General features: G+C 51.9%; 5 protein-coding genes across 5 annotated transcripts; 3 read left to right on the plus strand and 2 right to left on the minus strand.

The window, feature by feature from the left end:
• Positions 1–322: 322 nt before the first annotated feature.
• STEHIDRAFT_162497 (uncharacterized protein) lies at positions 323–1,721 on the minus strand (the record flags this gene model as incomplete). Its single annotated transcript, XM_007310134.1, has 4 exons — positions 323–1,120; positions 1,190–1,341; positions 1,400–1,475; positions 1,530–1,721. The coding sequence occupies 4 exons, from the start codon at positions 1,719–1,721 to the stop codon at positions 323–325; spliced, it is 1,218 nt and encodes a 405-aa protein (XP_007310196.1).
• A 345-nt stretch (positions 1,722–2,066) lies between these two features.
• STEHIDRAFT_172445 (uncharacterized protein) lies at positions 2,067–4,056 on the plus strand (the record flags this gene model as incomplete). The annotated part of the gene is made up of 4 exons (XM_007310135.1): positions 2,067–2,492; positions 2,553–2,628; positions 2,686–2,840; positions 2,921–4,056. The coding sequence occupies 4 exons, from the start codon at positions 2,067–2,069 to the stop codon at positions 3,785–3,787; spliced, it is 1,524 nt and encodes a 507-aa protein (XP_007310197.1). The 3' UTR covers positions 3,788–4,056.
• A 789-nt stretch (positions 4,057–4,845) lies between these two features.
• STEHIDRAFT_125735 (putative cyclase) lies at positions 4,846–5,847 on the plus strand. Its single transcript, XM_007310136.1, has 2 exons — positions 4,846–5,480; positions 5,537–5,847. Exons 1-2 carry the CDS (start codon positions 4,856–4,858, stop codon positions 5,545–5,547), a joined length of 636 nt encoding a protein of 211 aa, XP_007310198.1. The 5' UTR covers positions 4,846–4,855; the 3' UTR covers positions 5,548–5,847.
• Positions 5,848–6,016: 169 nt separating this feature from the next.
• STEHIDRAFT_125737 (glycoside hydrolase family 31 protein) lies at positions 6,017–9,443 on the plus strand. The gene is made up of 8 exons (XM_007310137.1): positions 6,017–6,726; positions 6,780–7,408; positions 7,462–7,725; positions 7,786–7,887; positions 7,941–8,139; positions 8,202–8,445; positions 8,504–8,645; positions 8,710–9,443. The coding sequence occupies exons 1-8, from the start codon at positions 6,024–6,026 to the stop codon at positions 9,307–9,309; spliced, it is 2,883 nt and encodes a 960-aa protein (XP_007310199.1). The 5' UTR covers positions 6,017–6,023; the 3' UTR covers positions 9,310–9,443.
• A 1,937-nt stretch (positions 9,444–11,380) lies between these two features.
• Positions 11,381–13,412, minus strand: STEHIDRAFT_150417 (uncharacterized protein; the record flags this gene model as incomplete). Its single annotated transcript, XM_007310138.1, has 5 exons — positions 11,381–12,575; positions 12,633–12,787; positions 12,845–12,920; positions 12,981–13,100; positions 13,221–13,412. 5 exons carry the CDS (start codon positions 13,410–13,412, stop codon positions 11,730–11,732), a joined length of 1,389 nt encoding a protein of 462 aa, XP_007310200.1. The 3' UTR covers positions 11,381–11,729.
• Positions 13,413–13,521: the final 109 nt, after the last annotated feature.

The following is a 13,521-nucleotide window of genomic DNA, read 5'->3' on the forward strand; positions in this document are numbered from 1 at the left end:
CTACCGAATACGTCCCCAGTCCTTGAACATATTAGTGCACTACCCCGACAATTCTCCGACTCTTTGTTACCCGTGCTCGACGTGGGCCTCAGTTTCTGCATCTCAAGGTTTCGACACGCACACTTGTCTTCACGCTGATTTTTAGTAGACACATTGGTCCAGAATTGTGCACACCGTCTTCGCAGGAAAACGTTCATGGATTGATTGGAGATATTTGAGAAGACTATGTTACAGAGACGGCACGATAGCACAGAAATAGCACAGAAATAGCACAGAAATAGCACAGAATATCCACAGAGATCACACACTTGGGACGAAAAGATCACTTATGGCTCCGAGTCCTTGCCCCTGGCTTTCCACTCTTCGCAGCAGAACGTGGCCTTCCAGTCGTATTCGCTCTCGGACGAGTAGATCTACCTCTCTGCCCTGACCTCCCTCTACAGTTGGACTCGCCTTCGCCTTCTTGTTGATCACGTCCAGGGCCGTCAGTGCTAGGGCCAGGTTCCTGCGCCCGATTCTTCGCGTTCTTAGAAGTCGTGGAGGGAGTCGTTTTGGGTTTGAGTTTGATGGATCCCGTCTTGCTGCGCGTCGTATGCGGATGATCATGGACGTTACTGTTGCCAACATTATTACCTGCGTTGTTGCCGTCGGCGCAGGCGCCGGCCTCCCCAGAGTTGTGGTCGTTGTTGTCGGCATTCGCACCGCCGTCAGTGTTCACCTGCCGGCTAGCCTGAGACGGAGCAGCTACTGAATTTCTCACTGTCTGCTTCGCATTATCGGCATCCGCACGCTTGATGTTCTTGACGGGTTTGAAGTCGGGCTCGAAACGGGGGGGAAGGGGGATGGACTTCCAGATATAATAAATCCTAAGGGCTGCCTGTACTCGCTGTGTATCATCGTTAGATAGACGGGAGAGAACGAGGTTATGTACCCAAGCCTCGAGTCTGTCGATGTAGCCACCAGCGTGCCAGATTGCATAGAAAGGATGTACCCAGGACGAGATTTCGGGCAGCTCCTGCACATTCCGGTAGACCTTACCTGGTCGAACGACAACGTCATCGTAACCAAGGACACCGAGGGGGATGATCCGATAATTCAGGATTTTATTCAAGTCGTCGTTCTGTTCGAAGTGAAGAGTAAGTGATCGAATATGCGGACATTCTGACACTGAAGACTGGGAAGGACTTACATCTTTGCAACCCGTAAAATCAGGCACACTGTTCTTCTTATAAGCCTCCTCGCACTTTCTACTGTAGTATTGCTCGATTGCCGTCATGATTCGGAGAGATGGTAGCATAACCCAGCCTCCTTGATCCAGAAGCTTATGATAATCGAGCCGGACTGAGTAAATAGTGAATAGTGAGAAGCGACAAACATGGACGAGGAAGAATGTGCATACGAAACACGAGGTTACTCGATGAGTGCACAGAGAACTCGCCAGGATTAAAACCACAGATATGTTCTAATCGCTGCATCTATTGTGGTCTCTCAGTAGATCCTCGCCTTTCTAGAGTGGTAGGACAGCTCACCTCGTACTGTTCGAATCTCTTCTCCCTGCTGATAATATGCGCAACAGTGACTGTCCGGGTGTCTTTCTCGAGAGAAATCATGCAGACCCCGGCTTTATTTCCAGCCTTGATGGTCAGCCGCGATACATCGTCTTGGGAGAGGTCACGACGCCATTGTACATTCCGACGAGGAGTATCTTCGATAACAGCCATAGCGGGAAAACGGAGGTGAAAGGAGTAAGTGGGGGAGAAAGCGTAGACGTCGAGGGAGAAACGAGTAACAAGATTTTAAATAGACCAGTGTCATGGCCACGTGTTGCGTTTCGAACATTCTAGACATCCCTTATGCAGTGTACTCTCAAAGCAGTGGCCGTAAGAAGTTAGTGCAGTGGTGTCCAAAAGTCACGGTCGGGACTCGGAGGCGGGGTCATGTCGGCCCGCCGGGACTCGGCGCTGACACATCACGTGCTTTCATCGGCCCCTTCTCACGCAAGTTCCCAGTCGGTTGCAAATCATCTCTTGCGTTGACCACCACCATCTCTTGCATTGACCAACATCATGGCTAGTCTCGCTTTCACAGCATCGTCGCACAGTCTCGTGGCTAGGGGCTCCTCATACCAGCCCTCAGAGAACACTCGACAATTTGTGATTGAAACGGTCGCAAACGCTAAGCGCTTTCGCAGCGCGACACGTTCTGTCTACACCAACCCGGTCCAGGGATCCCCAGGCGCCTACGGGTACCACAGAGATAGAGAAACTCCATCTCCTGTTCACGATACTACCGACTATAACTGGCTGGCGCGTTCTACCCCACCTCTCCCCCTTTCACCTCGCCAAGACCACCCATCGGCAGTCCCTCTCGAGAATCTTCGGAATTGGTGTGCTCTAACCCATTCCCAATGGAGAGACTCGGAGGGTCGCGTGCTGAAGTATAATGCCGTGCAAGAAGCACACGTCGTGAGCAGATCATTGAACCCAGACGATGTGTGTCACCTTGGATTTTACTGCCGAACAGTCCGGGCACTTACCGTCTTCGTTTTCCAGAAAGCTCGTTTGCAAGTGGCTTGGGGCCTCGTGCCGGGAGACTTTGATTTCGACGGTCCGCTTAACACAATTCCATGTAAGTCCTTTCTCCTGCTCCTAGTATGCGAACAGTCGAATTTACCGGTATGTCCAGTACGCGCGAATTGGCACACACTCTTCGACAAGAAGAGCTGGGTGCTTGTTCCCACAAGGGCCATGATGGGCAGTATCGCGGACGCGGCAGAAGACGTTTTGTTTGATCAGGGTGCTAGGAGTGCCGCTGATGCCAGTTACCCTTTGCTGAGAGAAGTGAGTTGTTGTATTCTTGATCAAGCACCTCGCGTACCGTTTTCTCTTGCTGGCACTATGGACTGATCCGCACAATCCAGGATGGGAAGCTCATATACAAGATCTATCAATATAAGATAGCACCTTTTGGCCGTTCAATCCCGAGCGACCTCATTCGTATGCAGTTCAAGAAGGGCAAACAGCATGTCGAGCTGGATAAAAAGACCCAAACCGTCTACAAGACGACCGAATTTGAGCGCTGGCCAACTGTATCATCGACCGTCCATCCCTTCGCGATAATATGGAAAGCCGTCACCGAGTTTGGGATCGACACAGAACTAAATCAACTCCACGTCGCAGAGCATATTCCTCTCATGATGCAGCTTCGGGAGATTTATAAACGCTGGATGAAGTACGCTGATGACCATAGTCATCTCTTGTTGCCCGAGCAGCTTGATCGCGACCCTTCTCCCCCGTCCAATCGCGGCAGTCGCAGATCAAAAAAGTCCTCCAACCGAAAACGTCAGCGCACGGACAGCGATGACGGCTCCGTTGGCGATCGACCCAAGAAACGCACACTTCCTTCTAAGCGTGATCGAAACGAGCCCGGCGAGGTCGACCGCGTTCCCAGCCTGGTCTTCCCCTCGTCAGAATTCTGTAGTCTATCTTCCTACCATCTAGAATCCCCGAGTCTCATTGATCGTCCAGTGCGTGTGGCGCCAGAGGTCGAGGAGGACTCCGACGACGACTACGAGGAACATCGCCCTTCGGCCCTCCAGCCACAGAGGAAGTTCAACATCGCTGATTGGGCGAAGACGGCCTCGGTGCAGTCAGAGTCGGTCATGGAAGCCGAATGCCCCTCTGATCCCAACGTTTCGGAGCAGCCACGGAAACCTCCTCGCGGACCGTGGAAGCTTTGGCCCCCTGCTTATAAATTATCGGGTTGCGTTGGGAGTCGACTCAGTTGATGGTTTGGTGACTTGTATAACGCGTCTTGCTGTCCTTGCTTTTGCTATTCGTCTGCTTTAACATGTTTTGTTTACACTCATGGTTTGTTATCTCCCTAATCCTCGCCCGCGATTCTTTTCATTTCGGTCAACAATACTATACAACATTCCTCGCGGTTCGTCTCCGAGTCATTCTCATTGCACAAACTGTCCTGTAGCGCGATATCTTCCTCTCGCTTGAGAGAGCTCCCTCAGGAATCCTCTTAGCTATATCCATCATTGCGTTCTGTATTTTTAAAGTAGCGCACCATCGTGCCCTAGTCACTATTGACAATCATCTTTTTGATCTCCTTGTCGGGGCTCGCGAATTTGCTTGTGAATCGCGTGTGGTCACAAGCACATGATCTGTAACCCCATTGCCCAACTCGAATTGGCCGGGCCCCGAATATGCTCGTGAGCCTTCGTGAGCTTTGTCTGTTCAGGCATCACGGCGTTCATCATCGCACCACCTAACCATTCTCAACACACCCAACGCATACTTAACTGACCTACCATGTTACGTGCTGGCGTCCACTCCCAGTGATTATCAGCGTTACAATCAGCATCCGTGTTGGCGTGCCGCACGTCGAATCTACGAATGATGCCGCATTGCACAGACATCATCGCTCGATCATGTCCTATCGTGTCCTAGTGAAGCCACGATGAAAAGACTCAAATACTTCTAGAGATTCAGTTCTTGCCGGTAGGTGACCATTCCGACTTCAGTGTTTCTCCTCTCTTCTTATCTCTGGGGCATCTCCCGCACCTCCTCGTCACGCCGAGGCTTGTCACCTGCTGTGCAGAGCGGTCGAACGCTCCGATAGTCATCCCGGACCGTCAAATACAATGGAAGAGTACTGCAGAATTGTGCATATGAAGAAGGCTCCTCCTTTCTCTGCGTCTGCGTTCATCTTCGTGGAACTACAAGCCACTGCTCGTCTCTCTCCTCGCTGCTTATAGCATTCACCGTTTACCTTTATCGTTTAAGCAAACGATATGCCCGCTCAGAAAACTATCATCGATCTCAGCCAACCCCTCACCGTCGGTGGTATGAGCTACGGTAACGACGATCACCCCGAATTTTTCTGCAAAAGCGCGTGCAGCATAGCAGAGCACGGATCGAACGTCACGCATATCAGCCTCGGGTCCCATACCGGCACTCACATAGACGCACCCATCCACTTCATCGAGGGCGCAGCCACCGTGACCGACCTCGATCTCAAAATGCTCGTGGCGCCAGCAGTTGTTGTAGACGTTCGGGGGAAAAAGCCACGGAGCATTATCACATGGCAGGATCTGGAGAAGTATGAGGAGAGGTTGACGGAGGGCGTTATGCTCATTCTGTGCACGGGTTGGTCGAAATATTGGGGGGAGGCTGAATATCAGGCCAGTCCGCGACTGGACGTCGATGCTGCGCGTAGGGTGCTGGATAGGGGCGTTAGGGTGCTTGGGATTGATACGCTCAGCCCAGATGGGAATGCACTTCCGGGCGAGGTAGCGTTGCATCCGGTACACAAAGAGGTACTTGGGAGAGAGGCAGTAATCGCAGAAAATTTGAACCATCTGGACGAATTGTTGGGCGTGAAGGACCCCATCGTCAGTATCCTGCCTTTGAGGTTGGACGGATGTGACGGTTCGCCCATCAGAGCGGTGGCGTGGCCAGCAAATGCCAAAGGTAAGCTCATATTTCCATAATCGCTCCGATGCCTTGTGATGCTGACTATCCTGGAGCTGGTCTATGAACGTTCTGTCGATGCGTTGGCTTCCAGGCTTTGGGTATAGCCTTTTCCCAATCTTTTGGTGTACGTTGCGCAAATCTTGTCACCTTCTTGACCGTTACATCTACTTTATATACACTTCACACAGAATAGTATCATATCTCAATATCCTCGAATATACCAGCAATATACACACCAACTCCGGCCAAGTGAGGAGAGTCGCGAGGCTGCGAGTGTCTAGTAGAGGAATGGATGTGACATAGCCCACGTATCTAAAGTCTACCCGATGTTTCTTACTCTGCATAAATTATGTCTAGAAATAACAATCCAACCAATTTCTCTTATGTGTTGGGAGTCACTTGAATAGCAATCGAAGGTTGATCGGAGGTGAAGCAGGGGCTGGGCCACATCAAGTGCCACCCCAACGGTAGTTGACGTGTCCAGTTCGCGCCAGGAGCGCGACTTGCACTTTGCTTCGTTCACCCATCTCTACTGGAGCTATGAAGGGGCTGACGTTCAGCAGCGTCAGCTTTCTTCTCTTATTCACCCTCTTCTCTCAGTCTCTTGCCGTAAAACACAATGATTTCAAAACATGCTCCCAGTCGGGATTCTGTCGTCGAGGACGTGCTCTAGCTGAACGGGCGAATACTACTCCACGCTGGCAATCCCCATACTCTCTTGATCCTTCTTCTATTTCAGTTTCGTCCAGCCAGGCCTCCTTTACTGCAGGTATCAAGTCGTCGCTATACCCCGATATCAAGTTCGGCCTCGACGTGCGCGTGCAGGAGGATGGTGTGGTTAGAGTGCGGATGGATGAGATTGACGGACTAAGGAAGCGTTATGACGAGGCTGCTGGATGGGCGTTGATCGCGGAGCCACTAGTCAACCAGGATATTACATGGACGGTGGGGAAGAAGGACGTTCGAGCGACATATGGCCCAAAGAAGGACATCGAGGTCGTCGTTGAGTTCCAGCCCCTGCGCGTAGTGCTAAAGAGGGGTGGCAAGGAGCAAGTCGTCGTTAATGGGAGAGGTCTTCTGCATATGGAGCACTTCAGGACAAAGTCTGAAGCAAAGGAGATCAAAGAGGGAGAAGAGGCCCAGGAGCCGATGCAGGTCAACTCTCTCGCCTGGTTCGAAGGTGACTCTGAGGATGGGTACTGGGAGGAATCGTTTGGTTCGCACAAGGACTCAAAACCTAAGGGTACTTCAGTAATGCTTCTCCTCGATTGGCATGAAATAACTAACATTATCTAGGTCCCGAGTCTCTTTCTGTCGATATCGAGTTCCCGAACCACGGCCATGTCTATGGTATCCCTCAGCACGCCACCTCGCTTTCCTTACCCACAACCACTGGCGACGATCCATTCTACAGCGACCCGTTCCGTCTGTACAATGCGGATGTCTTCGAATACTTGGCTTCTTCTCCGATGTCGCTCTATGGTTCCATTCCTCTGATGCACGCCCATTCTGCCGACTCAACTGTTGGCGTATTCCACGTCGTCGCTTCGGAGACCTGGATTGATATCTCGCATCCTACTACGAAGTCAACGAACACCCACTGGATCTCGGAATCGGGCATTCTTGACCTTTTCCTTCTGCCCGGTCCGACTCCGGAGGCTGTCTTCAAGCAGTATGCTACCCTCACGGGAACCGCACCTTTGCCAGCGCATTGGGCTTTAGCCTACCACCAGTGCAGGTGGAACTACGTCAGCTCAGACGACGTTAGGACCGTAGCCAAGAGGTTTGATGAAGAGGATATGCCAGTCGATGTCTTCTGGCTCGATATCGAGTACGCTGAAGAGCACAAGTACTTCATCTGGGACAAGAAGACATTCCCTGACCCGATTGAGATGACGAACGATGTGGCTGCTGTTGGACGCAAGGCAAGTGTTTGGGTCAAATTATATCTCGACTTGGTCCTGACTATCGACTTCAGATGGTCGCGATTATCGACCCTCACCTAAAACGCACGTCCAACTACCCTGTTTACGAACAAGCCAAAGAACTCGACGTTCTCGTGAAGAAGAGCGACAACAATGAGTACGAAGGTTGGTGTTGGACCGGTAGTAGCTCTTGGGTGGACTTCTTCAACCCTGCCAGTTGGTCGTGGTGGGCTAGCCTGTTCAAGATGCAAGAGGGCAAGACATGGTCTTGGACCCAAAGCACAGAAGATATATATGTCTGGAACGATATGAACGAAGTGTGTAGAGGTCTCCATACTTGTCGTCAATACCCAAATTACTTACGCTCCACCGTGCAGCCTGCTATCTTCAATGGACCCGAAATCACGATGCCGAAGGACAACGTCCACTATGGTGGCTGGGAACATCGTGATGTCCACAACATCAACGGAATGCTCTTCGTAGGTCACTTTCTCGATACCTCAATACAACTACTCGACTGACCTGTTTGTAGCCCAACGTGACTTCCCAAGGGCTCATCGCTCGTTCTGACCCACCCAAGCGTCCCTTCGTCCTGACTCGCTCCTTCTACGCTGGTTCGCAGCGCTTCGGCGCTATGTGGACTGGCGACAACATGGGTACTTGGGAGCACATGGCCGTCGGTATCAAGATGGTCCTCGCCAACAGTATCGCTGGCATGTCTTTCGCCGGCTGTAAGTATCCTAATTTTCCTTGCTTGCGTGTACGCAGCACTCACTGTATTATATGCTTTCAGCCGACGTTGGTGGTTTCTTCGGTAACCCCGAATCAGAGATGCTCGTTCGTTGGTACCAGTGGGGTATCTTCTCGCCATTCTTCCGTGCCCACGCGCACATCGACACGAAGAGGCGTGAACCGTACCTTCTGGATGAGCCATATAAGAGCATGCTCAGGGATATCTTACGCTTGCGGTACTCGATGCTCCCCGTATGGTACACTGCGTTCCGGGAGACCAGCGCTACTGGGTTGCCTGTATTGCGGTACGTGCATTATGACCATCCTTCTGCGACAGACTACTGAGAATTTATCTGGTGTTAGCCCTCAGTATGTGATGTTCCCTCAGGATACCAACGGGTTTGCGATCGACGATCAGTTCTATGTTGGCGGGTCAGGCTTGCTCGTCAAGCCAGTCACGTCGCCTGGCGCTAAGGATGCATCAGTCTATCTCGCCGAGAACCAGGTCCGTACTCCGCGTATTGCAAGCTTTCTATTGATCTATGATTGCTAACGATATCACGCTCCAGGTTTACTACGATTACTTCTCGCACAAGGCCTACCGCGGCTCTTCAAAAGGCAAATCCGTGACTGTTCCCGCAGAGCTCCACCAAGTCCCCGTTCTCATCCGTGGCGGCTCTGTCATCCCTACACGTGAACGGCCTCGCCGCTCCTCCCCTCTCATGAAGAACGATCCCTTCACTCTTCGTGTTGCTCTTGGTTCTGCCTCTTCCGCTCGTGGAGAACTCTACCTCGACGACGGCGTGACGTTCTCCCACGAAAAAGGAGACGTCGTCTTCCGCGAGTTTACTGCCGGAAAAGCTGGCAAGGGTATCCGTATCTCTTCCACTGATCTCGCCGCCGCACATCCCGGCGACGTGGCACTCTCGACCTACGACAAGCAGAATGATTTTGTGAAGAGTATCGAGAAGGTCAAGGTGGAGAAGATTGTCGTCCTTGGGTTGGGAGTGAAGCCTTCGAGTGTCAAGATTGAGGGTGGGGAGCAATTGGAGTTTGAGTTCGTTGAAGGTGTGGCGGCGGATGGGAAGAAGGAAGGGGTCGCGAGTGTGTTGACGATCAAGAACCCGGGGGTGCTTATCACGAAAGATTGGGAGATTGTCGTTGCCTAAGCCCTGAGCGGTGTAGGGTTGCATGGAGCACGTTACCGTGATTGTTTGGTAGTGTATAGTTATCTCGGATAGAAATTCCTTATACTTCCTCGGATGAGCGTATGGGCCACTGTGGCCCGGCGTCAGTCTACTTGTTCTCCGAGATATTTGACTAGCTCAAGACGGGTACGAACGAGATTGATATCATGGACAGGCAAATAAGCAGAAGACGAATTGAAACAGAAGATACAAGTAAATATACACGAAGATAGTTACAGAAAGTAGCGACCGCGGTAGCCGACCACCCTCCTACTTGTCCCTAACGGCTTATACCATACCCAAAGAAGCATTGAGTGTATCAATCTACATGATACAACAGGGTGTCATATTGTATACGCATGAGGGTGACGGTGCTCGAAGGGGCGCTCATAAGTAAAGAATAAATATATTGCGTTAGATAGTAGGATAGGTCGTATCGAGAGACTGTCGGGGGATCGGAAAAAGAAAAAACGGTAATGAGAAGCGGAAGCTGCGGGTATCCGCAGGGCAATACAGAATCCAAAAACAAGGACACACGAAATACAGACTGGACAAAACACAACTTGTTCTCGTCCAGATACTTGCGATTGGACCCGAAATATCAGGCATAAGCAGGACGCCAGCGCTTCCATGTACCGTGAGGAGGCTTTTGCGGCTCCTCCGAGACGCCAGGATCAGAAGAGCATTCGACGTCGACAACGGGTTCGCCCTGTGTAGACGCGGTCTTCGCCCAGTCTGAGATGTTGAACTTCCTCCTGGGCTGCAGGTCTGCTGGGCCATATTCCTCGTCATCGTCATCGCTGTCCTCAGCAGCAGCAGCAGCCACGCGTACCGGACGATCAACCAAGCTGGGAGATTGCAGGATGGGGAAGGATTGGGTACGATTATTTTCTGAGTAGGAAACCATGCTGGGGGTTTCGTCGACAATATCGGGAGATCCTCGAGGGCTTCCGGACTTTCCTGAGCGTTTGGAAGGTCGACTGTCATCGTCTTCGTCGCCATCATCATCAGAGCGTCGACGTTTTGGTCGAGATGAGCTGGTTGGGTGACGGCTGCCGGGAGTAGAGGGGGGAGAGGGACCATGATTACGGGGATCAAGCGACCAGAGCTGAGGGTTCGCCTCAGCGTATTTCATCCAGGATATATAGATGTCTTGAGCGTTGGCCATGAGAGTGATATGTGACCGAGATCGGAGTCGGTCGTACTGTAGTACACCAAGCCCAAACTCCGATACGGCCTTCCATATCATTGCGAAGGGGTGGACGGTAGATTGAATGACCGGCCAATCGAGGATGTCGTCCGGCTTGTAGAGAGTGCAGGCCTCGTCGTCTAGCTTCATCCACTCCTCCCCTTTCTTGAAATGCATCTGCAGAAGATACTCGTCGGAACTGGCAGAGCCAAAAGGCACTACGATATAGCGGTGAATCTTGTAAGCAAGTTTGTTACCCTAGTAAAACCGGGATCATCGTCAATCTGCGGCAAGGATTCAGAAAAAGTATTAGGCATACCTCCGTGATCAAGGGGCACGACGGTCCGAGATGACCATCGGAGCGCTCGACCGTCTCGCACAACAGGTGACAGGTCTCGGCGTGACAAGTACGGGGGTGCGGGAGATGCTCCAGAGATAAGAGGAGAGGAGAAATACTGAAGTAGGTTGGGTCACCTACGGACAAGAATTGAATCGCCAGAAGTATCCGAGTCTTTTCCTCGTGGATTTGCTAGGATGCGATAGGACACGATCAAGCAATGATATGTGTGCGATGCGTCACCATTCGTCGATTTGGCGTGCAGCACGCCACACGGATACTGATTGTAACGCTGATAACCACTGGAAATGGACGCCAGTGCGTAATGTGGTAGGTCAGTTGGGCATGCGTTGGGTGTGTTGAGAACGGTTAGGTCGTGCGATGATAGACGTCGTGATGCCTGAACAAAGCAAGGTTCACGAACATATTCGGGACGCGGTCAATTCAAGTTGGCCCTTGGGGTCACAGATCATGTGCTTGTGACCGCACGCGATTCACGAGCAATTCATGAGCTCCGACAAGAGGATGAAAAACATGATTGTCAATAAGTAGTGACGATGGCACGATGGTGCGCTACTTTAAAAATACAGAACGCAATGATGAATATAGCTAAGAGGATTTTTGAGGGACCTCCCTCAAGCGAGAGGTAGACATCGCGCTACAGGACAGTTTGTGCAATGAGAATGACTCGGAGACGAATGTTATATAGTACTGTTGACCGAAAAGAATCGAGGGCGAGGATTAGGGACTCGGTAACAAACCATGAGTGTAAACAAAACATGTTAAAGCAGACGGACAGCAAAAGCAAGGACAGCAAGACGCGTTATACAGCTCCCAACCCATCTACTGATGCCACTCACGACGCGACCCGGAAACCTACACATGCGCATAGTCAGGAGGCCAGAGCTTCCACGGGCCGGGAGGAGGTTTCCGTGGCTGCTCGAAAACGTTGGCATCAGAAGGGCATTTGCCTTCAATGACTGACTCTGCCTGCACCGAAGCCGTCTTCGCCCAATCAGCGAGGTTGAACTTCCTCTGGGGCTGGAGGGCCGAAGGGCGATATTCATCGTCATCGTCGTCGGAGTCTTCCTCGACCTCTGCCGCTACACGTACCGGACGATCAATGATACTCGGGGATGCCAGATGGTAGGAAGATAAGGTACAGCAGTCTTCCGAGTTGATGATCAGACTGGGAACGCGGTCGACGTCACCGGGCTCGTTTCGAGCACGTTTACTGGGAGCTGAGCCATTCCTAGGCCGATTACGAACGGAACCATCATCGCTATCCGTACGCGTACGTTTTCGCCCTGAGGATTTTCCTGATCTGCGACTACCGCGATTGGAGGGAGGCGAGGGATCGAGGTCACTGAGGTGGGGCGACAAAAGGTGTGGATGAGCGTCGGCATACGACATCCAGCGTTTGTAGATCTGCCGAGCCTGAAACATGAGACCCCTATGGTCTTCGACGAGGAGTTCTTCTAGAGGTGTGCCGAGGCCAAATTCGGTAACGGCTTTCCATATCATCGCGAAGGGATGGACGGTCGACGTGATGGTGGGCCAGTGCATGTATTCGGTCGGTTTGTAGACAGTGTGATCCGTCTCGTCAAGCTCGACGTACTGCAGTCCATCCTTGAAATTCATACGAAGAAGCTCGGTCGTACGGCTCGAACGTCCGAAAGGTATGACCAGATAGTCGTAAGTCTTGTATATGAGCCCTCCATCCTGCGTTGAAGGAGAAGTCAGAGAGTGGTGTTGACCATGGAGAACGTGGTGGCTTACCTCCGCTACTAAAGGGCACCCTTGGTCAGCGGCTACTCTGGCGTCCTTCTTGACTAGGTTATCTCGGCTGGCTTTGCTGATGAGGCCGAGGATTGGGTCGGAGGGGAGAAAGACCCATTCCTTCTTGTCGAAGCGTACGTGCCAATTTGCTCGTACTAAGAAAGCAAATAGGTTGGGCGCCTTATATAATGACAGCGAAAGAAATGACTTACATGGAATTGTGTTGAGCGGCCCATTGAAATCGAACTGCCCCGGTCTAAGGCCCCAAGCCACTTCCAAACGAGCTTTCTGAAAACCGAATAGCATAAGTGTCTAGGGTATTATGAAGATAAACGGAAAAGGACACACATCGTCTGGGTTCAACGATTTGCTCACGACGTGCGCTTCTTGCACACAATGGTACGGCAGTACCCTACCCTTTGAGTCTCTCCATTGGGAATGGGTTAGCGGACACCAATTCCGAAGATTCTCGAGAGGAGCAGCCAACGGGTCGTTCGGATGAGGCGAGAGGGGAAGAGGTGTGGAAGAACGCGCCAGCCAGTTATGATCGCGAGTGTCGCCGAGAGGAGATGAAGTTGGTGGGTCTACGTCGTAGGCGTAGTCGCCTGGGGTGCCTTGGATCGGGTGGGTGTAGATGGAGGGTGTGACGCCGTCGACGTGCCGCTGAGAGTTGGCGAGCAGTGAGGCCATGAGCAGTCGAGCAGACTCTGAGGGCTGGACTACGCGCGAGCTCCTGGTTGTGACTCTCGTGAGGGTATTCGACGGTGCGAAGAGGCTCATGATGGTGGTTGATGAGAGAGATGATATGCAACCGATTGTGAGATCAGAGCTTGCTCAAGAGGCAAACTGGGAACAATTGGGATCACATGACGTGTCACGCACATTGCCG

This window comes from Stereum hirsutum, assembly GCF_000264905.1.
Source record: "Stereum hirsutum FP-91666 SS1 unplaced genomic scaffold STEHIscaffold_19, whole genome shotgun sequence".
NCBI lineage: Eukaryota > Fungi > Basidiomycota > Agaricomycetes > Russulales > Stereaceae > Stereum > Stereum hirsutum.

Bases quoted from the DNA above. Each gene is read 5' to 3' on its own strand.
- STEHIDRAFT_125735 (XM_007310136.1), top strand. From the start codon at position 4,856: ATGAGCTACGGTAACGACGATCACCCCGAATTTTTCTGCAAAAGCGCG.
- STEHIDRAFT_125737 (XM_007310137.1), top strand. From the start codon at position 6,024: ATGAAGGGGCTGACGTTCAGCAGCGTCAGCTTTCTTCTCTTATTCACC. The intron at 6,727-6,779 runs GTACTTCAGTAA...AACATTATCTAG, and splicing joins CAAGGACTCAAAACCTAAGG to GTCCCGAGTCTCTTTCTGTC. The intron at 7,409-7,461 runs GCAAGTGTTTGG...TATCGACTTCAG, and splicing joins TGGCTGCTGTTGGACGCAAG to ATGGTCGCGATTATCGACCC.